Below are 27,605 nucleotides of genomic sequence, written 5' to 3'. Positions count from 1 at the left end.
GGCCGTTTTCTCTTCTTGAGCGCTGTGTTAAAGACGTCACGCGCTTAGTTGCAATAGTTAAAGTGGGCATCTTTAATTACTTTTTCTTATCAATCTAACCGTCGAACTGATCAACTTTTTCTTGGGTATTTTGAAAGCATTTATATAGCCCGCCAACTCAGGGCTCTCAGCTATGTCGGCATTATAGCGGGTTCTCATTTCTCACCTCTTCCATTAATCGTTGAATCATGGATTCATTCCTCTGTGATCGATACACGCAGTTTCCCAGTCTCAACTATGGGGCTGAGGACGTCCCTTCGCAAGCCTCTGCTACTTGGGAGCTGGACAATGTCACTGATCTCAACAGACTGATTCTCGCATGGGCGTCTATATTGAGTCGTTTGAGTGAAGAAGAATCCCCAGTCATCCAAATTGATGGAGCCGCCGCGAGAATACATCTAGAAAGTGGCCGTATAGAGAGTGTCCAGATTGAAAAATCGGGCAATTCGGGTAGCCGTACTGCAATACTCACTTCGGATGTAAGGACCTCAACTTACCCCTTTCAACAAAACAGTTTCCAGTATTAACCAGATTGATAGACCCCTATTACCAGCGAACGATGTCAGCTGGAAATCAGGTATACCCCACACCAACTACATGGGTCAATTACATCTAGAGGCTGTACCAGCGTCAGGTACCTGGATCAGCTTGCTAGAAATCTAGAGAGCCTTCTACGAGAGCCTCTACCTCTCTCAATAGTCAATCCAACGCCTTTGATCTTACCCGGCCCTCGTCTTTTCCATGAAATGGTTCGTCACACTGGCAATGAGCCAGCAATCTCGTTCCTTAATGAAAGTGGTGAAGTAGAAGATTTAAGTTATGAGATGCTTCACTCTCTCTCGGAGCAACTGGCGTCTCACCTGGTACACATCCTAGCCTCGCTTCCACCCCCAGGACAGCACGGAAAGATCATACCTGTGCTTCTCCCTCAATCGCTAGACCTATATGTGGCATGGTTGGCGATTTTAAAGGCCGGTGCGGCTGTTTGCCCATTAAACCTTGATACCCCGTCAGAACGGCTTAATTTCATTGTTGGAGATGTCGATGCTCGCGTTGTCGTCACCAATGAGGGGCTTACCAGTGCCTTCCAAAATATCGAAACTTCGATCACTATAGTAAAAATGGAAGAGATCAAGACCTTTGCGCCAGGGTGTCTTTCTAGCGTGGATGTTTGCAATGAAGATTTGGCATACGTCATGTATACTTCTGGCTCTACAGGACTGCCTAAAGGAGTGGGAATATCGCACCAGGCTGCTGTGCAAGCGTTGCTAGCACATGACGAAATAATCCCTGGCTTCAGGAGATTCCTTCAATTTGCAGCTCCTACATTTGATGTCTCTGTTTTTGAGATATTCTTCCCGCTTTTCAGGGGTGTAACTCTCGTGGGTTGTAACAGACGTTTGATGCTAAACGATCTCCCTGGTATCATCAACCAACTGAATATCGACGCTGCTGAACTTACTCCAACAGTCTGTGGAGAACTTCTCCAATCTCGAGATGCTGTGCCGTGTCTTAAGCTTTTATTGACAATCGGCGAGATGTTGACAAGGCATGTGGTCGACGAATTCGGTTCTTCGAAGGATAGGCCTGGATTATTGCACGGAATGTATGGACCTACGGAAGCCACTATCCATTGCACTGCTGTCTCTTCAGTTCGTGCCGGCTCGCTTGTTGGAAACATTGGTACACCTTTCAAAACCGTCTCTGCTTTCATCATTTCTATGGACCACATCGTTGGTCAGGAACCAGTGATACTACCTGTTGGTCATGTTGGCGAGCTTGTGGTTGGAGGCCCACAGCTTGCTAGGTACTACCTTAACCGGCCGACTGAGAATCGAAATGCTTTTATTGATTCTAAAACATATGGACGTTTATACAGGACCGGAGACAAGGCACGTCTACATCCCAATGGTGAACTCCAATGCATGGGTCGTATATCTACGGGACAGGTGAAACTTAGAGGTCAACGAATCGAGCTAGGGGAGATTGAGAACGTGCTCTTGAAAAATCAATACGTGAGAAACGTCGCCGCCTGTGTTATTCAGGGAGCTCTCGTTGCTTTCCTATCGGCGGACGTCGCACATTGTACTTCCAGAGATCTGCAGTTGACCTGCCGACGATCCCTGCCGAAATTTATGATCCCTGGGAACTTCGTCATCCTCAATAAGCTTCCTCGCCTCCCATCTGGTAAAATTGACAGGAAAGGTCTAGAGGCGGAATACATACTATCAAAGGGTGTCGATCAAACCGATCTAGCTGAGCCAGCAGGTGACATCGAACAGAAGATCTCCGTATCCCTCAACTTGCTCCTGGAGTCATCTCTTACCCCAACAGCAAGCCTTGCGTCAGCCGGCCTTGATTCTCTAAGGGCTATTCACCTTGCATCCTCTTTACGGAAGGAAGGAGTCTTTCTGAATGCCTTGGATATCCTAGAAGCCGACTCTATCCGCAAGATGGCTGCCCTCGTCCTGAAGTCACAACCTGAGGTGACTGTGATTCCTACTGAAAGTGAGCCATTAAAGATGTGGAATACGATCATCCAACAGGGGCACGAAATGTTGAAGCTTACTGAGAATTTACAACAGCCAACTGATATAATTCCCTGCAGCCCAATACAGACTGGAATGCTTTTGGAAACGAAGTTGAATCCTAAGGCATATTTTAATTCTGTTGAACTGCAGTTCGATCGTGGCATTTCTCTAGAAGATGTTAAAAGTGCATTTCTAAGCACTGCTCTACAAAATGAAGTTTTGAGATCAGGGTTTATTGAAATAGACTTTCCTGGATTCCCATACGCCCAAGTCGTTTGGGAGAGTCTTCATCCCGACCAAATCATAGAGTCAAAGATTTTTGACCATAACTTAGAGTTGCAGAACCAGTGGGATATATTGCATCCACTCAGAGTTCAACTCTGCGTTATTGATGGGCAACCCAAAGCTCTGGTTCATATCCATCATTCGTTGTATGATGGCTGGTCTTGGGATCAGATTATGCGGGACTTAGTCTCAGCACTTGAGAATAAACAACTAACTCAGCGACCACAATACCGACTCTTCACCCTTTTCCACATAAATAATCATTCCTCCGAAATTCGCGAGCAAGCTTTAAATTATTGGCGGTCTCATCTCCAGGGCTCTACACCTTGCCTGTGGCCTAATTTTCAGGATAGATCTGATCTTCCAAAAGTTACCCAGGTTGTTGAACGTCAGTTTAATGTTGACATAGACCAGCTTGATTCTTTCGTTAGGGATTTCCGAATAAGTCGACAAACCATATTCCAGGCAGCCATTGGATATCTACTTTCGGCATACAATGGCACTTCGGATATTATCCTTGGGAACGTATCTGCTGGCCGTACCCTTCCTATAGATGGCATTGAAAGCATTGTGGGACCGTGCATCTCGACGCTTCCTCTAAGACTTAACCTCCAAAAAGCTCGAACTGTCCGTGATCTACTCGCAATTCTTCATGGGTTGAATAGAAAGTCTCTTGTTCACGGATTTGTTCCCCTTCGAGACGTAAAACAAGTCTCCGGAATTAATACAGCTGATCAGTTATTTGATACCCTCTTTGTTTGGCAAGATAACTTCACCACCGTCTGTGGACCAATAGCCCAGGTCACATCGAGAGATTTCCTTGAGTTCACATTGACTACTGAACTTGGAATTCAAGATGGCAAAATCTGGGCAAAGGCGACTTTCGAAGAATCGATCCTCCCGGAAAGCCACGTAGTGATATTTTTGAAACAAATCGAAAGTATAGCCATGACTTTCCTTGAGTCTGCCGATAGGCTATTAGAGGACATTCCATTCCATCTTCCAGAATCTCTGCTTTCAATGGAGAATAATTTTCCACCGCCCTTGAAATCCGTTCCTGGTCTATCTGATTCAGTTGAAGAGCTCGCGAAAACAGACTCAGAGAGAATTGCTGTTGAATTTTTAGATTCTCTAGACCCGGAAACAGGAGATAGAGCTATAAAAACACTGACATATTCGGAATTGGATGCACAATCCAACAAGCTTGCTGGTCAGCTCCGGAACCTTGGTGTTGTTGAAGGTAACTTGGTTGCAATATGCCTCGAAAAATCACTTGAGCTTTACATCTCTATTCTCGCTGTCATCAAAGCAGGGGCTGGATATGTGCCCATAACACCACAAACGCCCATAATGCGAATGAAGCACATTATTCAACAAGCAAGCTGTCGCATTTGCATTGCGGATAGTGAAATCCAGGCCGAACTATCAGATGTCCCAAATACTACGGCAATGCTGGCCAAACCCCAAATTTTGGTGGAGAATGCTCTATATGAGTTTCCGAAGGCTCCTGGATCTTGCCCCGCATACGCAGTATTTACATCTGGGACCACTGGTACGCCAAAGGGAGTCCTTATTTCACGCTTTAACCTGGAGAGTAACATTGCTGTTTTATCGGCGCTATATCCTGATTTTCCTGAATCAAGATTGCTTCAAGCATGCTCTCATGCTTTTGATGGTGAGAGGGTCCATTTCATCCCACGTATTACATATACTAACGAATTCAAGTCTCTGTGTTTGAAATATTTTTTGCCTGGAGCCGAGGAATGACCTTATGTTCTGCAAAGAACGATGTATTGTTCAGGGACATTGAACTTGCAATTCGCAAGATGCGAATTACTCACCTTAGCATGACTCCAACCGTTGCTGCTCTTGTGAGAGCGAATAACGTGCCGCTGGTTAAATTTCTTGTCACTGCCGGTGAAGCACTGACACCAAAAGTTCGGATGGATTGGGCGGGGAAAGGCCTATGGCAAGGTAAGTGATTTCTCTAAAACAAGTAAATAAATGGAGTGAGTGAGACCCTAACCAATATGTCTTTAGGCTACGGTCCAAGCGAAACCACCAATATTTGCACGGTCAAACCAAACATATGTATGTCCCACTTTATCAGCAATATAGGGAGACCACTTCCGAACACGTCTGTGTTCGTACTCGCGGAAGGAGAACGGTTTTCTCTTGTCCCACGAGGAGCCGTGGGCGAGCTCTGTTTTGGCGGTGATCAAGTGGTAAGTGCATTTCAGAACAGGAATGTAACAACTGCCCAAACTAACATTTGATTAGGGTATTGGATATTTGAACATGGAAGACCTTACACGACAGAAGTTTTTAATCCATGAAGCGTATGGACGGATTTACAAAAGCGGCGACTATGGAAGACTTCTCCCTGATGGTTCAATCGCCTTTGTAGGTCGCCGCGATGACCTCGTAAAAATTCGAGGCCAGCGTATCGAACTGGGAGAAATTACTAGTGTTTTAATGACCCACGAAAATGTCAAGGATTGCGCAACGATCGTCTGTGATTCCAACAATGGAGACAGTGGAGACAGCAAGCAGTTGATATCGTTTTGGGTCCCCGATAATATCAATATCGATGGACTTGGGCAGCATGAAAATTCTCATATTTTCCAGCAACTTTTTGACTATATAGGCGATCATTTGCCTAGTTATATGATCCCATCCTTCCTCATACCAATAAGTCATATTCCCATGACAACCATCGGAAGAAAGATTGATAAGGAAGCCTTGAAGTATATGTACTTAAGCGCTAATCCAACGCTTCTTGATGTGTATTCGCGTGGGAAGGAAGAAGAACATACCCAGGAAAATCTGACCGACAATGAAGCGAAGGTCGCGGGACTTGTTGCACAAGTTACGGGAGTCTCGACGAAAGAAATAGGGCGACATACCTCCTTTTACCGACTAGGTTTTGACTCGGTGATAGCAATTGCTCTCTCCAGGGAACTGAAACTTGCCGGCTTTGGGCAGATTGATATCTCTGTTATTATGAAAAATGATTCCATCGCACGACTTACGAGGAAGATATCGCAGAGTATTGAAGCTCAGATGCCAAGCTTAGAATCCATTCCCACATTTGATCATCTCTTCAGTCGTGAGCTAATACGCAAAATCAAGGATGAAGCTTCTTCACATGGGGTTAACGTCACAAAAATTTTGCCATGTACTTCCTTACAAGAAGGCATGCTTTCAGGTATATCCACCGGGAATGATGCATCATACTACAACCATTTGGTTTTTGAAATCAACAGGAATATCGAGCTCTTAAAGACGGCCTGGATGAAAATGGTTGCGAGGCATGACATTCTAAGAACTTGGTTCCGGCAAACTGATGACGCTCGGTTTCCATTCGTTCAAGTCGTTCTGGAGCGGCTTGACATTGCATGGCAATCAATTGAATGCCCAATCGCCGATGCACCCTCGACCCTAGAAAAAAGTAAGCTCGCAGTAGCTGTCAAAGAGGGGCCGCATTCACTCTATTCGTTTACTGTTTTACAGTGTGTTGATTCTCCAAAGGTATTCCTACTATTATCTATACACCATGCTCTATATGATGGTGAGGCAATGGAAGTCCTATTGCAAGAGGTTCAAGAGTGCTTGCTTGAGCATCAACTTCCACCGGTCGTCCCTTTCGATCTCTATCTTCACGAGATGATCAAGGTCAACAGTGATTCAACAGACCAGTTCTGGAGCAATTACCTGAAAGACTTTACTCCTACCTTATTCACATCACCCTCCTCCCTAGTTAAGGGAAGCCCGAAAATGAGTCGATCGACTTCCCACATACCTAGCTCAAGCTTTACTGAGGTTTGCAATGCATGCAAAAGCTCGTCTGTGACCACCCTGAGTTTACTACAGGCAGCCTGGAGTAGACTGATATGCTTACTCTCCGGTTCTCCTGATATCTGCTTTGGAGATGTGGTCAATTGCAGGAGTATACCTATCGACGGAGCCCAAAGAATAGTCGGCCCATGCTTCAACACGTTGCCCGTGAGGACAAGCTTGAACGGGAATATGACGAACATAGACTTGATGAGGAACTTGCAATCCAACAGAGCAGCCACTCTTCCGTATCAACTAAGTTCAATGAGACGAATTCAGTCGCGCTTCAGCCAGCGAGGCCAGAGAATTTTCGATTCGTTGCTCCTTTTACAAGGAAGGCCCCTTCAGTTGAATGAGTCGCTATGGAGGATGGTATCCGAGAATGGTGTAATGGACTTCCCTATTATATTTGAAATCATACCTCACCCCGAAAGTGATTCTTTGCAGTTCATTTTCCACTTTGACGAGGGTCTTGTGCCAACAACGGATATAGATACCATCACTGCATGTTACCATGCCATTCTAAACCATACACTTCGCTTTCCGGAGGCTAGGGTAATGGATTTCTCTCTTGTTGAATCTGACGGACAAGTTTCTGGAGGCCTCAGTGTCTTCAGAAAACTAGGGGAAGCAAATGGAGATCATAAGTCTAATGGATATGGCAAATCCGAGGAATGGAGTGCGGAAAGTCTAGAAATTCGAAATCTGCTTTCAGCAATGTCAAAAATTGATAAAAAGCGTATCAACATGGACACGACCATTTTTGAGCTTGGACTTGACAGTATCAATGCTATTCAGATAGCTGGACATTTTAGAAAAGTCGGCTACGAAATATCGGCGGCTGATATTCTGGAGGTGAGTTTTCCGATAGTATAAACGTCATACCATTGTCTAGACTGACACTATATCCAGGGGCCTTCAATTCGAGAGATCGCATCGGTCCTGCAAGGTTCAAAATCAAGCCCCTGCGTCGGTCTAGCGCTTCATAACTTCGATTTCGATAGCTTCCAATCACTGCATCTGCCCTCTATCTGCGATAAGTTGGGATTATTGGAAAGTAGTGTTGAAGCTATCCGACCTTGCACAACACCGCAGGCAGGTATGCTTGCCTCATTCATAAACTCAGAAGGCTTGCTCTATTTCAACAGCTTTACGCTGAAATCTCCGACACCATTGAATCTGATTGCTCTAAGATTCGTATGGGAAAGTGTCATGGAGAGAAACGAGATGCTGAGAACTGGATTCTGTGAAGTGAAGGATGACATATTCCCATTCGCGATGGTGACATATCGCCCGGGAATTATCGAATTGCCCTGGAATGAGTGTCTATCCCCTTCTAAGCGCATGTCAGATGCGAGACATGAACAACATCTTAATGGCAAGAGTATATTGAACCAACTCCACCGCCCGCCGTGGTTCCTTACCGTTAAACCTTGCAGTGACTCCACGCTCATGCAACTTTCAGCCCATCACGCTCTCTACGACGCTCATTCAATGAACCTTATACTCTCAGAAGTGATAAATGTTTATAATGGATCTACCTTACCGCCTGCGATTCCGGTGTCTTCGGTCCTGGGTTTCATTGTCGAGAAGTTTCAATCCCCTGAATCAGAGAGTTATTGGAGTGAGGTGGGTCCTTCGTTCAGTGCTACGAAGTTCCCAGACATGAATCCTCTCCATGCTAAGGTAAACGATACCCGTTTTCTTTCCCGAGACTGTTCGTTTACCATGGAGAAACTACAAAAAGGCTGCCGTGAGCTTGGAGTTACCTTACAAGCCGTTGGTCAGGCTGCATGGTCTCGAATTCTCTCATCATACGTAGGAGAGTCTAATGTTACATATGGCCTGGTACTTTCTGGTCGAGATATTTCTGAACAAGCTCAGGATACTGCTTTTCCTTGTCTTACGACAGTGCCAGCTCATCAAAACGTGGAAGCAACGAATCGGGAACTGCTCCAGCAGATCATGAAATCCAATGCCATGGCTGTGAAATATCAATTTACTTCCCTGACAAAGATTCAGCGTCTGAGTAAAGCCGACTCCCCACTCTTTGATACCCTTTTCGTTTTTCAAAAGCTGGCTTCCACGGATAAACAACAGCCCCTCTGGGATGTGGTTGAAGAAAGCAGTCAGACTGAAGTAAGTGGAAGGAGTGAAAACGGGATATGCGTCATGCTAACGGATATATAGTATTCCGTGTCTCTCGAGCTGATTCCAAGTAGCGATACTCTCAAGCTTGCTCTTACATATCAAAATCACATTCTACCTGACGGCCAGGCCTCCTTGCTCCTTGATGAACTTGATTGGTTGCTGACTCATATTCTACAATACCCCGATTCAACTTCTTCTTCCCTTGACACTGCAAGCCGCTCCATTGTGTCTGTTTTACCAAGAAAGGATTCTAAAATTGACTGTCCAACTCAACTTTTACATGAATTTGTGGAAGTTGGAGCAACTAGGCATCCATCTAGGGTGGCACTCGAATTTGCGGAGAGAATCAATGGCAAACTCATTACTCAGAGCTGGACTTACAAAGATTTGGATGAACAAGGGAATAGATACGCAAACCTACTTCATCATCTCGGCGTGAAGCAGGGAACTTTGGTTGGAGTTTCCTTTCAAAAATGTCCTGAGGCTTACTTCTCAATACTTGGAGTCCTCAAAGTTGGCTGTGCATTCTTAGCGATTGACCCCAGTGCTCCAATCGCCCGAAAACAATTTATATTAGACGATTCGAAAGCAGATATCCTTATGTGCGGGATGGAACAACAAGACGAGTTGAAAAGTCTGACTGGCATCAGGTTGGTCCCGGTAAATGAAGAGGGTCTACTGGATGGAGTGAACTCGACACCTCCAACGCTGAGCTTCCCGCTTCATGGTGATGCAACCTGCTATTGCTTGTATACATCGGGAAGCACGGGTACACCAAAGGGTTGCGAGATAACCCATGACAATGCTGTACAAGCCATGCTATCATTTCAAAGATTGTTTGGAGGCCATTGGGATGAATCTTCTCGGTGGTTCCAGTTTGCTTCATTCCACTTCGATGTCAGCGTTCTTGAGCAATACTGGACGTGGAGTGTAGGAATATGTCTAACATCTTGCCCTAGAGATACTCTCTTTGAAGACTTTGCCGGAACCCTTCGTGACTTGTCTATCACACACATTGATTTGACTCCTAGCCTGGCACAGTTAATACAACCTGAGGATGTCCCGTCCCTTTGCCGTGGTGTTTTTATCACAGGAGGCGAAAAGCTAAAGCAAGAGATCCTCGAACAATGGGGGCCTCATGAGGTCATTTACAATGGATATGGGCCAACCGAAGTCACAATCGGTTGTACAATGCTTCCACGGGTCACTTCTTCGGATAAGCCAACCAATATTGGTCCGCAATTTGATAACGTTAGTGGTTATGTCTTCAAACAGGGCACCAATACACCCGTTTTACGTGGTGGTATCGGAGAGCTTTGTGTGTCTGGCCCACTTGTTGGCAAGGGTTATCTGAACCGACCACAATTGACTGCGGAAAAGTTCCAATATATTGAGACATATGGAGAAAGAGTTTACCGAACTGGTGACTTAGTACGCATGATGCATGATGAAAGTTTCTGCTTCCTTGGACGTATTGATGACCAAGTGAAGCTTCGAGGTCAGAGACTTGAGATCAATGAGATAAACCATGTGATAAAAAATTCCACGGAGGAAGTGGGAGATGTGGTGACAATGGTACTCAAACATCCCACCGCAACTAAGGAGCAAATAGTATCTTTCACTACCGTCGTTACTTCTGCTTCGACAGCCGCCTGTCCAGAAGTTGACTTCAGCCCTGAGGCCGGCAGGGTTTTGGAAGCCATCCGCTCGGAATGCCGGTCACATTTGCCAGGGTACATGATCCCGACGCATATCATCCCGTTGACGAGGTTTCCGTTATCGTCTAACAACAAGATTGATAACGGTCAATTGCGAGGGATATTTGCGTCGATGCTACTGAGCGAAATGCAGGCATTGTCCAGTCATGAGCAGGAAAGCCCAACCGAAGACACGGATACAATCAGGAAGATAATTCCTATATTGTCTAGATTTACGAAGGTCGAGGAGAAGACAATCTCATCATCTTCAAACATCTTCGAATTGGGCCTGGACTCTATCTTGGTGATATCCTTCTCTCGAGCGCTACGGGAAGCTGGCTGTCCAGCTGCCCACCCATCAGTTGTAATGAAATGTAAGTTTGTCCCGTGTTGAGAATATGGGTGGATTGTGCTGATCCTTTTTTAGGCTCAACTCTTTCGCTACTAGCTAAGGCTGTTGAATCTCCTGATAACAATGTTGAAGGCGAGAGGCGCCAGTATGAGGATGCAAAGCAAAAAATAGCAGCATTTGCCCATATGCATATGTCACACTTGGCAAACGAACTAGAAGTCGCTCCACAGGATATAGAAGCCATCACTCCATGCACATCATTGCAAGATGGCATGCTATACCAATGTCTGAGGAATGAATCTCACCCTTACTTGACATCATTCACGTTTCAGCTTGCACCGCACACCGACATACCAATGCTTAAGGAGGCTTGGAAACGAGCACAAGTTTCGTTTCAGTTGCTACGTACAAAATTCCCTCTTACAGATGATGGATACGCTCTCGTTGTCCTTAAGGAGGCAGCCTTACCGTGGTTCGAATTTGCAATATCAAAGGACGATGAACTTGAGAGTACAGCTGAGAGCTACTTCAAGGAGTGGAACCTTGGTTTCAATAATTTCATGGGTCGAGTCTGGGAAATCGGTATCATCTCCAGCCCAAAACGCAGATGGATGTGCCTGAATATATTCCACGGTTTATACGACGGCATCAGTCTTCCAATCATCCTTGATGCAGTGAAGCACGTATACAATGGCGGACAAATGCCGAGGTCTATGCCATTCACCGAAGTACTGCCTCTTGGCCCACTTCGTACTGTGCCTGCTGCTAAATCATTCTGGGCCAAACATCTCGAGAACTTGAGCCAAACGACAATACCACGGAGATCGCTTCCCGAACCTGGCTCCAGAACTTCGACAATTCGGATTGAAGGTTTCCATTGCATCGAGGAAACAAGGAGATCACTAAATGTTACGGAGAAAGCAATGTTTCATGCTTGCTGGGTGTATACGTTCGAGAGGTACTTTAATTATATACCGACTATGGGCATTGTGGTTTCCGGGAGATCATTCGACTCAGAAGATGCTGATGTTGCGGTTGGTCCATTATTTAACACTATACCTTGCAATATTCCGAAGTTCAGCTTCTCAACCTTTTCTGAGCTTATTCAAGCTTGCCATGACTATTCTGTCTCTGCCCTTCCTTTCCAGCATACTCCGCTGAGGTCAATAATGAAATGGATTGGTCGAAGTTCTCAGAGACCTCTGTTTGATGTACTCTTCGTTTTCCAGAAACAAGAAAACATCACCTCCCAATCAGGGGAATCGTTATGGGAACCCGTGGCATCCTTCACAGAAGCTGATTACCCCCTTGCACTAGAAGTGCAGAGTCAAGGAAGTGGATCTTTCCAGGTGACGGCCGCATGTCAAGGAGATATCTTGACTTCTGACGGTATCTCCGACTTACTCGAACAGTTCAGGCTATCTTTACGTAGTCTCGTGGAAGAACCCTTCTCAAATCTTAGCTTTTCAGGAAATTCAACCTCGCTGGAGGCTTCGTCGAAGCAAATTGCCAACAAAGTCATTGGAGGCCCTTCGCCCAACGTCACTACCTCGTTTCAATGGAGTCAAGCAGCTTCATTGCTGAGGCAAGAGATTGCTAAATTAGCAAACCTCGATGTGTCGGAAATAAATGAGGACTCCTCAGTCCTTGAAGTTGGCTTGGATAGCATAGATGCCATCAAACTCTCCTCTCGCCTGAAACGTGACCACATAGATTTGTCCGTGGGCAATATCATGCGAAATAGGACTATTCGAACCATGATGGCCGAGGTTACAGTGAATGGCAGCGCCACTAAAGCCGACCTGACTTACTTGAAATCTTTAGAAAGTCAATTGCGACGGTCCTTGGAAGAAGATGGGAAAGACCTGGGAGATATTGAACATATCTATCCGGCGACACCCTTGCAGGAAGGCATGATCAATGAAATGTTATCATCTGATGGCCTTCACTATTTCAACCATGACATCCTGCAGATTAGCGAGGATGTGGACGTCACAATGTTGAAGAATGCCTGGGAAACTATCGCGAAACGTCACCCAATCTTGCGGACTTCCTTTGCCACGGTGTCTGACCCAAATTTGCCTTTCTCTTATGCACAACTCATTCACAAGTCAAGCATCAAAATTGACTGGGATATTGTTGATATTGCAGAAAATTCCATTGAATCAATTCTTCAAGAGGAGCGAGCAAGAGCATTGTCACTGGTAATGTCAAAACCACTATTCAACCTACGCCTCATTCGAGATGGAGCCAAACTGCTTCTTATCCTTTCTCTGCCTCATGCCATGTACGATGGATGGTCACTCACCCTTCTCCATCAAGATGTAGCGAGCGCCTACTCAGGCCAATTTAGCGCACGCCCATCCTACCAACATGTCCTTGAAGATATTATTAGTTCATCCAGAGATGAAGGTCTGCAGTTCTGGAAAGGTGTCCTCTCGGATGCAGAGCCGAGTATATTTCCCCCACAGCCAGGTGCTGGAGATCAAGGAGCCCTGGTGCACCGTGACGAGACTGCCTCCGATATACCACTCTCACATGTGTTGAACTTCTGCAAGGCCCACGGCGTTACAGCCCAAGCTCTTGGTCTTACGTGTTGGACCATTGTCCTTGCCAGCTACCTGGGACAATTGGACGTTCTATTCGGCACAGTGATGCTTGGACGAGACACAGAAGAAGCTTCAAAAGTTGCTTTCCCAACAATGAATACCGTTGCCGTCCGTGGAATCCTACACGGTTCTGTGTCCGAGATGTTAGAATACGTGCAGAGGAATCTGGGTAACATGTTGGCCCATCAACACTACCCACTACGAAAGATCAAGTCTATGATGGGAGTAGGAAATAAGGACCTTTTCGATACCCTTTTCATCTACCAGAAGAGCCCTAGTTCGCAGGAAGGTCAAGATAAACCTCTCTATAAATCGATTAACAGCTCATCGAGTGTGGAGTATTCCATCTGTGTCGAACTAGAAGCTATTGATGACTCTGCTGTATGGCGTGTTGCCTGCAAAGATACCATTTTAGGCAAGAAAGATACCAGTCAACTTGTCTTGCAGCTGTTGCAAGTATTCAAAACTATTATTCAATCACCAGAGATTCCCACGGCAGGCTTCGTAGAGGTCAGAGAACGGCCAACCCTTGATAGTGTGACTCAAAACGGCGGTTCTTTACCTGACGGGCCGGGCGGTATCGCCATTGAGCCCGTAGTGTGGTCACTGCTAGAAGAGAGGATCAGAGATACCTTGTCACTAGTTGCTGCTGTACCAAAGGAGGAGATCACCAGGAATACCACCATCTTCCATTTCGGTATTGACAGCATCAGCGCTATCAAGGTCTCTTCATTACTCAGACGACAGTCTGTGCTCATCTCTGTTAGGGATATACTGCGAGCGGAGACTGTTGGGAAAATGGCGGAGATAGTCAATTCTGCGCGGGAGAAGAAGCCAACAACTGCAACCTCAAGAGAAAAACTTTTGTCACTGCAAACGCTGAAGAATAGCAACATCGACCTACAGCTGAGGAAGTATGGTATGAAGCGAGAAGATGTTGAAGTTTTCCTCCCTGCTACGGCAGGGCAGGTTTACATGCTGGAGACCTGGAAGAATTCGCATGGAAAGCTCTTCTTCCCAGACTTCTTCTACAGGGTTACTGGCCGCATCACTCAGAGCCAGCTAGACAACGCATGGAAAGTGATGACTGCCAAACTACCGATACTTCGTACAACAATACTCTCTATTGGTGATACCGGCATGCCTTATGTACTGGCTGAGCTAAAGCAAGTTAGTAATCCGATAATCTGGAGATCCGATCTGAGGGTCAAGTCGAATCGTCGCCATGTCGCGGCCAGACAGGGCTCGGGACTTGTCTATCTATATGCTTCTCAAACTGAGACGGAGACTTTGCTGATGCTACACATCCACCATGCCCTTTATGATGCAGTGGCACTTCAACACCTTATCAATATACTTGAGTCACTATTCCAGGATGTGTCTACCCCGGTAAATACGCCAGTAGACATTGCAGAGTTTATACAGTACGGCAAGGCTATGTCTTCTGAAGCCCAGCAGGAGGCATTCTGGAAGGGCTATCTAGGAAATGATATTACTCCGGTTGCCAAAAAAGGTTCTGGGCCTGTGATGGACGTCCAAGCCGGAGCAGGAAAGTACCAGCCAGGTCTCCTGGACAATACCGACTGGCTGAACAAGATCTGCCAGGCAGAAGGATTATCAGTGCAGGCCGTGTTCCTGGCCGCCTACTCCAAGGTACATGTGAGAGAGTTCCATGTCCGAGGAGCAGACTTGACGGTTGGTGTATATCTGGCCAACCGCTCCCACGACCTGGTGGGCCTTCCAGAGCTTGTGGCGCCAACACTGAACATTGTACCACTCCGCATCCAAGATCCAGGGTCTCGCTCCGTGTTCGAGCTAGCGCGCATCATCCAGAGCGACCTGCATGAAATCGGTTCTGCCGAGAACTGCACCGTGTCGCTGGCCCAGATAGCGGAGTGGACAGGAATCAGGCTCGATACGACGGTGAACTTCATCAAGTTACCGGAGGTGGCGGCACAGGTATCAACAGCGACGAGCGGTGCCCCGCAACTAGTTCAGGTTACAGAGGAAGAGGTGCTCGAGTGGCTGAGCAAGGAAAGCTGCAACAGCAACGGCAGCGAGCAAGTGGACGCGGCGGCAAAGGGCAGCAGCAGCAAGCTTTGGCTGGAAGAGATGCTTGGAATAGAGAGTGGAGTTGGATTGGAGAACGCGGGAGATGTTTACAAGGTAAGCCCCCCAGGGTCCCAATTATCCCAGGATTCCCCTGAAAAGCAGGAGGCTAATAACAAGCCATCTCCACAGCCGTCCGTGGATATCGAGGCAGCGGTTAGAAACAACACGCTGGATGTCGGGGTGTTTGGCCCCAGCAGCGACAAGGCTTTAGGGGTGCTGGACGGAGTCCGGCGCGAGCTCCTTGCCCTGCAGACGTCCAGCGCCAGGTGAGACGCTGCCTGCTTCATCGAGGGGCCGGTTGATGCAGGGCGTTGGCCGTCCGTCGTCCTCCATGCATGCTACGGCACGCTATAAAAAGAATGCAGGTACGGCGTTGCGCCCACGGTTATCCATGTAAATAGAGTTAGCGCCCTCCACAGAACATACTTGTACTCCATTATATATATATATGTGTGTATATATATATAGACTGTGTCGATTTAGTTTATTGATAGACCTTATCCTTCTCTTTTCCTTCTTCTCCTTGCGACTCTCGTGCCCTTCTGCTGCTGTCGCTGTCTTCGGCCGCCTCGCCGCTTCCATCTAATCTCATCTAATCTCATCTTATCTTATCTCTCTTTGTTTGTTTGTCTTGTTTGTCTTGTTTGTTGTCTTTTTTCCCAAAGCAGGCTAGCCCTGCTGACTCATCATTTTCCGTCACGAGATTTTCCACGCTAAACCCAACCAGGGAATCATAACAACAACGCGTAGAATCGCGTGAGGGAAGAAAAAAAAAAAAAAAAAAAAGGCTTTTTTGCTTTATCTTTCGAACTTCAACATCGTCAAATCAACCACAATCAGACAACATCGCCAACCTCCGCTGCGTCCCTCGAACCGCCACCACGACACGACACGCCCAGCGACAGCCATCAACCACCACAACACCAGCATAGCACCCGTTAATTCAGCTGCTGGTATCTGGCATCGCGTTGGCCTGCGACTCGGATTTCCCCCTTTTTTTTTGTTGTCGCTCCTTAAAAACCTCCTTCTGACAGCGTGGATAACGACTCGGCCCGGCCTCCCGCCAGCCAACTCAGCACCACGTCTGTCGCGATCGGCCGCCAGCAAGTCAAGTTTCATCAGCCAGGTCGTCTTACACTCGTTTGGCCTTGATAAAGTGGCCAGCAGAGACCTCTTGTCGAGCATGAGTATCGGTGCTGACTCGCGCGCTGGAGTTGATACATAGGCGTTGCTGATGGAAGTTACACCGGCACTCTAGGCCTGTCTCTCGCTATCTGTCTGTCTGTCTGTCTGTCAGCTGGCAACTCGCAAGCCACTTGTGAATAAACCCCTCTGCTTTCTTTTACTATAAACGCGGACTGTGAGCCTCTTCACTGTGGTCTGTTATCAATAAAGATCACCTGTCTGTGACGCGTGGAGGGGGAGGAGATTCATCATACCAGGCGCGATAAGGAAGCCTTGTTATTTCTCCCTGTGTGGCCTCAAGACAGGACTCATCCACTACCAGCCCGCCCAGAAATCCTGCTTGAGTTAAAGAAAGTGTGTGAGTGAGAGCCAGCATTCACTTCACTTGCAGCTTATCGGCCTGGAGCAATGGTGGCCTCGTTCTCTCCTCACCGTGATGCTGGAGGCACTCTGCACCTCTCCTCCAGCAGTTTTCATGCCACACACAAGAACTCGGCCCTAAGTCAACTTCGACGCTCGCTATCGAGGAGTCCGTCCAAGACAACGGACTTCAGATTACTCTCTCCATCCACGTTCAACTCGCCGGCAACCAGGCACCCAAATTTCACTTCGTCCAATCTCTCACCTTCTAAACAGACCTCCCACGGCAAGATTCTTTTCGTTCCTAACCCAAACACTCCGTCTCCCGTGGCTATTCCGTTCCCTCCCAGTGCAAAAATCCATCGTCCTCCTATGCGCCGGAGTCGTTTCATGCATTCTTCCAAGACTAGTAGCTCCTCCGGCTCAGCAAAACGGGTACTGGGCGAGTCTAGAGATAACGGAAACTCGGCTGCTTCTCCAGAACCTCCCACCATCGACGCCATGGATGAAAAGGTCTCTACCACACCACCGAGCCCAGTGCTCTTCAGAGGCGGCCAGGAGAGCCCCCTCATTCTATCCTCTCCCATCGAGCAACATCCAGAAGATACCTCTACCGCTGGACGAGAGAAACGCCGAAGTGGGAACATGGAGTCAACGACACCACTCTCCTCCAGCCCCTTGAAACGGGCAGATGTCAACATGACGATGGATTCCCTTGGTGCTGAGAGTCCTTCAGCCAAGCGTAGAAGCTTGCATGGTGTTAGCTTTGGCGCCGACTTTGACGTATTCGAGTCTAGCTACTCAGCAATCAATTCTCCCCTAAACAACCAGAACCCAAAGGAACCTCGGTTCCAACCACCGGGTCACTATTTCTCTACCATACCAAAACGTTCTTCCTCGTTGAGGCGATCTACCATCCAGCAACGACATCCGGAGCGGTCTCCCTTTGTTCGGAAGATAAGTGCGGATAATGATGGATCGCTTCAGCTACAGAACAAGAATCGCATGGCAATCGACAATTCGACATTCCTTCCCCTCAATGGACCAGACTCTTCTCCATCTCCGAATCCATCTACTTCTCTGTTCACAGCTCCTTCGTCATCTACTTTCCACCCTCCTACTCATCCTCTCTCTCGCACTATTACGCAATCCTCGTCCAGCTCAAGCGTCGGGGATGACTCTCCCACCAACAGAGCTGTAAGCTCAAATTTCTCGGAAGCCAGGCCCATCCTTAACTTTTCCAAGTCTCTGCCAATTGGTGCTGTGGCACCAAGGGCTCCCAGTCTTCTACGACAGGAATCTTCCAATGCCTCCGCTTCTCCCTTTTCCACACCGGAAAACTACAAGCTTGTGAAACCATTACCTGCGGCTTTCATGTCCACCGGCCTGATTTCGAAGAAAAACAAGAATGTCTCGGACTTCCGTAACAGCTCGACTATGAGCCACAACATGCCCGAGACTCCTTGCAAACGCGCATCAAATGTGCTTTTTGGACCCAAGCCTCTGCACCAAGCTAACAGCGCAAAATTCCTTCCTTACCACAAGTCTTCCGGCTCCTTTGAGACCCCCTTCACTCATCGTGTCAAGGCTCCCTCTTCCCGTGTCGTTTCAACCTGCTCCCGCCGTGGGAGTCTGGCTAGTATCGATGGTGATATTAGCTCTATTCCACGATCACCATCGGCCCCTTTTGACAGCCAATGTGCCACAGACTCTGATCTTCCTCCCACACCCACCAGGCGAGGCCTCTTCCCTCAACACGTCTCCAATTCCGCCCCATTCCAATTCCAAGCTGCAAGTCAACCAAACTCTGATGCCAACAGAGGCGAATCCGGTTTATTTTGTAAGATAGACCCCTCTCCCTCCGGTCCTTTTGATTTATTTTTCAATATTGCATTCAATCTTACATTATATACTAATGGATCGTTATTTCAGCGAGCCCGTTCTACTGTAAAACGCCAGAGTCTGGGCCTCCAAGAACACCACGAGATCATACTTTGACTCCCGATGCCAGTAATCTTTCGATCACAGCTCCTGATGATCACACCTTTAGTCTTGTAGAGTCAAATGCCTCAGCTCTACCTGCAACTCCCACCGCTCCCCGTGAATCGTTTCCAAATCTCGGGAAACGAACTAGCTTCCCTCTTGGCGGCTATAATTCCCCTGATATTGACCCGTGCCTCAACTCACGCTTTGACAAAGTGGAGCTCATTGGTACCGGTGAATTTTCCCTCGTCTACTCAGTCTCAGAGCGTGTTTCTCCACCATCAACTCAACTCTTCCAGTCTCAGACATCCTTCTCAACTAACTCGACCCCTACAAATACCGGCAGCCGGAAGTTATGGGCTGTCAAGAAATCGAAACAGCCATATGCTGGATCCAAGGACCGAGAAAGACGAAATAATGAAGTCGTCGCTCTCAAGGCTCTTCATGGCTCTGATCATATAATCAGCTATGTTGATAGCTGGGAGGATAAAGGATACCTCTACATCCAGACCGAGTTCTGCGAGGAAGGTAGTCTTGATGTCTTTCTATCTCAGGTAGGCCTGAAAGCTAGGCTTGACGACTTTAGGATATGGAAGATCCTACTAGAGTTGGCACATGTAAGTTTGTCTACACTCATTATATACACATGAGAATTAACTAACTCCTTTTAGGGCTTGAAACATATCCATGATACAGGCTTTATCCACCTGGATTTGAAACCAGCAAACATTCTCATCACCTTCGAAGGTGTGCTGAAGATTGCAGACTTTGGCCTTGCCACTCGTTGGCCTGCTGCAGCTGGAATCGAGGGTGAAGGTGATAGAGAGTACATTGGACCAGAAGTACTGATGGGCCGATATGACAAGCCTGCAGACATATTCGCTCTCGGGTTGATCATGTTTGAAATTGCAGGCAATGTTGAGCTCCCAGATAATGGAGTTTCGTGGCAGAAGCTCCGAAACGGGGACATGAGTGATGTTCCAAGCCTGACTTGGAGCGGAGAAAGCAGCAACATCCTCCGTGATGCTTCGGGTAATCCACTAGTTGAATCATCAATTGGAAACCTGTCTTCATTTGACGATTTCGACAAAGACTGCCCCTCACAGGATGTTTCTTCCAACTACTTCCAGCTGTCTCAGCGAAAGGGCGCCCCTAGTGCCCGCAGTGGGGAACTTGCAGAGCCGCCAGCGTTCATGGTTGATGCAGACAACGACCAAGCTCTCGATAAACTAGTTGGATGGATGATATCCCCTAACCCTCCAGACCGTCCTGTTGCGGATGAAATCCTTCAGTCCTTCGGGGTACAATGGGCCGAACAGAGACGTCGAGCGGGCGCCACGATCTTCGAAGGGAACTGGGGACCGGCTGACGAGGTACTTAACGAAGACGCCGAAATGATGGACGTCTAAATATGATGGATACAGACACCTCCGTCACTTTCATACCGAAAACCAATACTTCAACGGATTCTTTTTTTGTCTTTCCTTTTTTTTTTCCAACAATTCTTCGCACCAGCTGTGCGATGAGCAAGCCAGGGGTTACCAACGGGGACAATTATGGGAAAGGCGTTTTACTTTGGGCAAGGCAAGGCAAAGCTAGGAGTTCTCCCTCCTTTTTTTCTTCAAATATTTGGTTTGTTGACCATCCATCTCCTTTGTAAAGGGACTTATATTTTTCTTATCATCCTTTTCCTTTTGCTTTTTCCTTTGTCGAACCTTTCTTTTGTGTTATACCTATTTATCTTACCAGTGATGTCAATCTGGAAAGCGTCTGAAAGCACCCGCATTGCATAGCAGCATGATATTCTGAGTTATGATGGATGGTTTTGTTTTAATAACAATGTATACTACGGATAAACTAGCTTGCGATATTTTAGAGATGGTACTTTTACCTGTTAAAGTAATATTAACTTTTTCTTCACTGCTCTACTATCTCTAATATATGTTTCTTTTCCATTTTTTTTTTTTTTTTTTTTTTTTTGGATTCTACTTAAATATATTCTCTTATGCAATCGTTGTTACTTGGATGTTGTCATACCCCTGGGGATCTTCAATGATAGTCCACCAGTCAGGCCATCAACCCACGAAGGCTTTAATCTCACCCCTGATCCTGGCCTGCATAAAGTACTTTTTGTATAAGTATATCCCTCATCTCATCTGCGGAACCAGCCGCGGCAAATAAGTGGTGCAAATCGACGTCAGTGTACAACGGTTTGATATATATTATCCATACTCGGTCCTCTCCCACAGCCAGCTCTACCAATATGTACATCAATACCAGACCTTATAAACTGGATACGGGCATCATCCAGCAATCCTCCCCCCCCATCCTTTTGCTCCCGTGTCTGTCCATCTCAGGCGGTCAAAGGGCAAACACGATCCTTCGAGTATATCCTTCCAAACGTACCGTGTTTTGGTACAACGGGACTCCACTTGCAGGCACCAGAGCAATCTGCTTTGCTCCCCTTGGAGCCTTGGTCTCCGCCCTCCGTCTTGCTCGGTGAAGGTCCGCTCAGCTCAGCAACTCCATGGGGTCGATGGTTTGGGCGGCTCCAAAGCCTATTAGCCTCAGCAGCGGGAATTTCTTTCTTCCAGCGACGGCCCCGGGAGTGGTGACGATATCAGCATGTGGCGGCAAAACCTAGCACGGCAAGTGCGGTGAGACGCCTGTCTCCGTGTCCCTTCTCCGAGGCTCCCGGAGTACGCATGACGACAGTTTGGTGTAAGTCCAGCGAGCAGGTCAACTGCGGTCGACCTCAAGCTTGAACGCTGATGTTGTTCATTTCCACATGCAAAGATAGAATAAAAAAAAAAAAAAAAAAAAAAAATAGAAATAAAGAAAAAGCAAAAAAGAGGCTTCGGGACCCACATGACTTTGCCCCGCTTACATAAGTGGCGGCAGAACATCTTCCGCCCCAAAAGGGAAACTCGGCGAAGAGATATTTATATAAAGGACATTTCACTCTTGCTTCTCCTTTGCCTCAACAGCGCGGCCAGTCAGGATAGATTTGATATATCAGAAGACGGTGTTGAAGGGGTTTTGATACTCACAGTCAGACGATTTCTTCTTTTTTTCTTTTCTCCCCCTTTTGTGTGCTCGCTGAGTAGAGAGACCTATTTATCCCGCATTTCGTCATACCCATGGATATCTCCCAGCTCGTACTGAATTAGACCAGACAACACGGAGTTAAGATGGCGGGTTCAAAGTCGTTAAAGGTGGTGATAAAGCTCGGTAGGTTGACGCTGACCATATGTCCTGACGTTATGACTAACCGTGTCGACAATAGGGACGAGCTCCATTGTGGATGAAAAGTCCCACGAGCCGATCTTGTCAAACCTGACACTCATTGTCGAAGCGGCGGTGAAGCTGCGAAAAGACGGCCATGATGTTATCATCGTCTCGTCGGGCGCTGTAGGCGTTGGTATGCGACGCATGGACGTTGCTGAGAGACCAAAGCATCTCCCTTCGATTCAGGTATGCTCCACATCCTACCGCTGAATAACCTGCCAATTGACACAACCCCTTTAGGCTTTGGCAGCAGTCGGTCAATGCCAGCTCATGAGTACCTGGGACAGCTTGTTTAGCCACTTGCGCCAGCCCATTGCCCAGATCCTTATCACGCGGAATGATATTGTTGATGTAAGTTTGGCCAAACCAAGACAAGAAGGTAAGACAATCGGCTAACAAGTTATTATAGCGGACTCAATATGTAAATGCCCAAAATACACTTGCTCAGCTTCTTAGCATGGGTGTAATCCCAATCGTCAACGAGAATGATACTCTGACTGTATCGGTATGTTCAAACCAGCCACCCATCCCTTTCGTTATCTCTGCATGTTGAGATATCGGTTGCTGACCCGAGGTTTCAATCCAATAGGAAATCAAATTTGGCGACAATGACACGCTTTCTGCTATCACTGCAGCGATGATCGAAGCAGACTACCTCTTCCTTATGACCGATGTAGATGGGCTCTACACCGCCAACCCCCGGACCAATCCCGATGCTCGGGTTATCGACATTGTCCAGGATATCTCAAGTCTTGAAGCCGACGTGTCCTCCGCTGGATCGTCACTTGGTACCGGTGGTATGGGCTCAAAGATAGTGGCGGCAAGACTAGCCACAAGTGCCGGCGTTACCACTGTCATCACCCGTAGTTCCCGTCCCGGAACTATCGAGGAGATTATCGAGCATCATTCGTCCAATGACGCTACTTCATCCGATAGTGCTTTGGGCGTGGAAGAAACAAAGCCCGATCCACCGTTGCACACCTGTTTCCTCCCATCAGACTCGCCCGTGCATTCTCGGTCCTTCTGGCTTCTCCATGGCCTCAAGCCTCACGGAAGCGTTTATATCGACGAAGAGGCATACAACACCATCCGAGACACAGGCTATCTCCTTCCATCCGGCGTAATCGCAGTCGAGGGCAAATTTGGATACATGGAAGCCATCAAGGTGATGGTTGCGCCGCGTCCATCACAGATTGAGTTAAACGATGACTACCCCATGGCCTGCAGTACTCCCAAGGAAGCGAAGGAGGTAGGTAGAGGACTTATCAATTACGGCTATGCCGAGCTTTCCCGGATCAAGGGCTTGAGGAGCACCCAGATCCATTCTGTGCTGGGATACTCTGGCAGTGAGTATGCTGTGTCCAGAGAGAACCTGGCTTTCTTTGAAATGCCGAGTCGATGCATGACCCCAACGAGCCTGTCTTCACCAGCTCCTGAGACGTATAACGACAAAAATCCCCTTAATGATATCCCCGCTGCTTCTGCCAACCAGTAGTCTGGTAGCTATTGCATGCTAGCAAAGCTGTATTGGTTCTGTTCATTTTTCCGTTGCTTCTTGTTTTTCTTTTTCTTTCTTTCTCTTTTTTTTTCTTATTCCTGTTTCGTTAAATGGATTTGACCTGGGACTTACGTGAAGGAAGAAAAGGGAGGCAAGAGAAAAGGTGCTGCTGGATTCAATAATACAGAGAACCGGCTAGTTTTGTTTTCTGGGTGCACAATGCTGTATATAGAAGGTGGGAACACAATTGCCATAGAGGTGAAGTTCTAGATGTATTCTCAACAACATCATCATCATATCATTAACAACGGCGGATAGCTCTGGTTGCTCGAGTAGGAACATAAGAGGTGTGAGGGTTGCCGTAGGCATCTAAAGCCAGCTAGTATACCTATAGGCAGGGTGTTTAACCATTCCTTATATCCGTGTTCAGAAAGGATATTCATGAGGGTTGCGAGAAATGCCAGATGGGCTAGTGAGTGTTCTGTACCACGGACTGTCCCATGTCTACCTCGAAACGCCAATAACCTATGCTTTCGTGATTAGGGTGTACATATTGGGGGTATTGCTATTATCGAGCTTATATCATATTACCAAGACCGTGGCTCAATCTTGCCACCGCCTGAGGAACCTTGCCATGTCTTCGTCAACTGGAGGATGCTATAAGACATAAGTCAATGGTTGCTTCATGAATTTAGTAGATTCAGGGAGTGTAGCTCACTGTGTTTTCATGGGCTTCGGCAGTCAGGGTGACAGAAGCAGAAATGGTAGTCCTGACAGTAGGTGGTGGTAAGAAAGTGGTAGCAACTTTGTATGGGCTGGTAGGAAACTGAGGTGTGGCTGATCTTTTAACTATTTTCTTCGGTGGTTGCTTTGGTACGGGAGCGTATCTTGTGAGTCCAGTCTGCTCTGGGTAAGGTACAGTCTGGACAATAGTTGGTTCTGCTGCAGGTGGTGGAGCTGCTGCTGGCGGTACGCCTGCTGGAGGTGCAGCAGCAGGGGGAGGTACTCCCGCTGGGGGTGCTCCGGCAGGTGGTGCTCCAGCAGGTGGTGCTCCGGCAGGTGGTTTGCCTCCTGGTGGTACGGGTGCTGCGGGATTGCCTGCTCCTGGCGCTGGCGCTGGGGGGGCACCAGCACCTGGAGCTGGGGGATTGGCAGCACCGGGTGCTTGAGGGTTAGCTGCGCCAGGGGCTGGGGGTACTGCAGCGCCAGGAGCTGGAACTTGACGTGCTTGGATTCGAGCAGTATCTGATTCGTCCGGCTTAGGGAGCGATCGAAGGCCCTTCTCAACATTGGGCGAGAAGGAGCCAGTCATGCCAGTGAGGGTGAAGCGGTATGAGTACCCTTGCATTCCATTGAGGACAGCTTCAAGGAAGCTGGAAACCAATTAGCACCATACCAGCTATAAACATAACCCAGTTAATCGACACTTACTAGCCATTGGGGTACTCGCTTCCAGCATTCGGGTCGACCTCAGCGGTGGTCTGGACCGGGTTGCTCAAGATGGTCCCCTTAAATAACTGTGCCACGCGTTCCTTCACAACACATTTAGCTATCAATTAACAGCGCTCGAAATGTCCTTTTGTTTCCAATCTTACATGAGTGTTGTCTTCATTGCCTCCCGCACACAGCCATATACTGTAATCAGTGCCTAGTAGGAACGAGGTAGCGTTCTCCGGGAACGACCATTCGATATCAAGGGGGGAGGTGGCATCAAGCACTGCCAGCGCCTGTGGAGCCTGGAACTCGACAGCAGAGACGATGCTGAACCACCATGCAACAAGGGTGAGAAGAGGGAGAAAGGACATCATCCTGGCGCCCCAGAGGGGGGAGCAGAGCGCTAAGTATTTATAGTCGACGAGGATACGAGGAGTTTCGGCCGATGTGACGATGGTTTCTTTGGTCGTTATTATTTTGCTGGCTTTCGGTGTTGGAAGAAAGCGAAGCAAACGCAGGATAAGAGAGGATAAGAACGGCTGAGTAAGAGATGAGTAAGATGACTTAGTCACGTATTATGTAAAAGTGACATAAGCAGTAATGATCCACGTGATATGGCTTCTCGCCCGGCGGTTTGTTTGCGATGCAGCATTTAAAGAGCCGAAAGTGCAGAGTGTGAGGCCTTCGACCAACACAACGGGACCCCTGCCGCCTCTCCAACTGCTGACGCACTTCCGGCTTCGCTCATGGTAAACCCTTGCCGATAGACTCGTTGGTTATACTCAGGAGAAGGTGGTGTGGTCCGGGTAAAGACTGTTAACAGCCTTTTGTGGCACACCAGCTAGTTAGTTAAGGGAACCCGACTGCTCTATAAAAAGGCGCACAATCTGTGGATTCCAGAAGACCGCCGCAGGACAGCAGAGAATAGAAACGCCACGATGCAATGGAACTCCGCGAGTGAGATCGCGACCTACCTGCTCTCAGCGAATCCAGTTGCTATTGTGGCCGCTTGTCTGGTGGCATTCTTGTTTCCTTTGGCCTTACACCTCTTCCTATACCGTACAGCTCCCACCAGCAAGTCTGATCAGTTCATTTTACTGGGCTCTAGCGGGTCAGGAAAGACAGCTCTCTGTGCTAAAGTTAGCTATAGTATTATTCTTCCCTCGTTGCTCGGCCATTTTTCACTAACAGGTTGTTTGTAGCTCGAAAAAGGTACATCCTCAAACCTCGAGCCTCGACCAACCCATACTTCCCAGGTCTCCTCTACGTTTCCGGTAGCACTTCATCCGGCCGTTAGAAAAGGCTCAGACAAATACCGTTCTGTCAATGACCCGACATTGGCACAGGCTGCCAAACAGCGGGTGACTTTCTCTCTCAGAGATACTCCGGGGCATGGGAAGCTTCGTGACCTTGAAGTTATTGCCCAGTTGCTAGATCCTTCAAAGCAGAAACAGTCCAAGACCAAAGTTCGCGGCGTGATTTTCATGATCGACGCTAGTACTTTGATGGACGCAGGTCAACTAGCCGATATTGCAAGATACCTCTATGACGTTCTGATAATACTCCATCGTTTCTCAGCATCCACTCGGGCACGCAGCACCCCCGTCTTAGTAGCAGCCAACAAGCAGGATCTATTTGCTGCTATTCCGCCGGCCATGGTGAAGGAGAAGCTAGAAGCCGAAATCGAAGCAGTCCGAGAGACGAGACGTAAGGGTGTGATCAATCCTGATGCGGAAGGTGATGATGAGGCCGATGCTTTTGGCAGTCAACCTTTTACTTTCCAGCTTCTGGAAGAGGAATCTGGTGTCAAGGTTGATTTCCTCGGAGGAAGCGTCACGACGGATTACAGAGACGATGCCACGTCTGGCCTTCGGTCCTGGGAAGAATGGATGGGTCAATGTCTATGAACGATTATGAAGACCTTAAAGCATCAACTTGACTGAACCAAACATCATTTTCTAAAAACAAGGCCATTTGAGGAGATTTCGTCCTCGCTCTCAAAACCTTCCTCTCAACCTATCCTCCCGGTACACAACCGCCATAGTAACTGGCAGCGTGCCCATAATGCATTACTCCCACCATTAAACGCGCGTGTCTTGTTGCCGCTCTATAACCCCTTCGACCACTCTTTCTTGTCTGAAAGATTCATTTGGAATTCACAACTTATAAAGCAGCCGTCAACAAAAACACTCGATGTATTACTATGGTATTATCCCATCCGTGTATACGGTTTAAATGTTGAAA

The 27,605-nt window shown here is 47.6% G+C and overlaps 5 protein-coding genes across 5 annotated transcripts; 4 read left to right on the top strand and 1 right to left on the bottom strand.

The window, feature by feature from the left end:
* Window positions 1-227: 227 nt before the first annotated feature.
* ARB_07686 (nonribosomal siderophore peptide synthase SidC) lies at window positions 228-15,883 on the top strand (the record flags this gene model as incomplete). The annotated part of the gene is made up of 8 exons (XM_003013920.1): window positions 228-518; window positions 579-4,530; window positions 4,581-4,829; window positions 4,896-5,080; window positions 5,136-7,547; window positions 7,605-8,831; window positions 8,883-10,914; window positions 10,968-15,883. 8 exons carry the CDS (start codon window positions 228-230, stop codon window positions 15,881-15,883), a joined length of 15,264 nt encoding a protein of 5,087 aa, XP_003013966.1.
* A 1,323-nt stretch (window positions 15,884-17,206) lies between these two features.
* ARB_07685 (uncharacterized protein) lies at window positions 17,207-20,550 on the top strand (the record flags this gene model as incomplete). The annotated part of the gene is made up of 3 exons (XM_003013919.1): window positions 17,207-18,998; window positions 19,187-19,758; window positions 19,813-20,550. 3 exons carry the CDS (start codon window positions 17,207-17,209, stop codon window positions 20,548-20,550), a joined length of 3,102 nt encoding a protein of 1,033 aa, XP_003013965.1.
* A 1,782-nt stretch (window positions 20,551-22,332) lies between these two features.
* Window positions 22,333-23,924, top strand: ARB_07684 (uncharacterized protein; the record flags this gene model as incomplete). The annotated part of the gene is made up of 5 exons (XM_003013918.1): window positions 22,333-22,372; window positions 22,428-22,615; window positions 22,670-22,780; window positions 22,839-22,934; window positions 23,019-23,924. 5 exons carry the CDS (start codon window positions 22,333-22,335, stop codon window positions 23,922-23,924), a joined length of 1,341 nt encoding a protein of 446 aa, XP_003013964.1.
* A 703-nt stretch (window positions 23,925-24,627) lies between these two features.
* Window positions 24,628-25,735, bottom strand: ARB_07683 (uncharacterized protein; the record flags this gene model as incomplete). Its single annotated transcript, XM_003013917.1, has 3 exons — window positions 24,628-25,300; window positions 25,359-25,444; window positions 25,523-25,735. The coding sequence occupies 3 exons, from the start codon at window positions 25,733-25,735 to the stop codon at window positions 24,628-24,630; spliced, it is 972 nt and encodes a 323-aa protein (XP_003013963.1).
* A 564-nt stretch (window positions 25,736-26,299) lies between these two features.
* On the top strand, window positions 26,300-27,268 carry ARB_07682 (SRP receptor beta subunit (Srp102), putative; the record flags this gene model as incomplete). The annotated part of the gene is made up of 2 exons (XM_003013916.1): window positions 26,300-26,500; window positions 26,564-27,268. 2 exons carry the CDS (start codon window positions 26,300-26,302, stop codon window positions 27,266-27,268), a joined length of 906 nt encoding a protein of 301 aa, XP_003013962.1.
* Between the last annotated feature and the right edge of the window lie 337 nt (window positions 27,269-27,605).

This window comes from Trichophyton benhamiae, assembly GCF_000151125.1.
Source record: "Trichophyton benhamiae CBS 112371 chromosome Unknown Abenha-G-c-312d04.f1, whole genome shotgun sequence".
NCBI classification, from domain to species: domain Eukaryota; kingdom Fungi; phylum Ascomycota; class Eurotiomycetes; order Onygenales; family Arthrodermataceae; genus Trichophyton; species Trichophyton benhamiae.
Note: the sequence above shows the minus strand (reverse complement) of the source record. Positions and strands in the feature narration are given on the sequence as shown.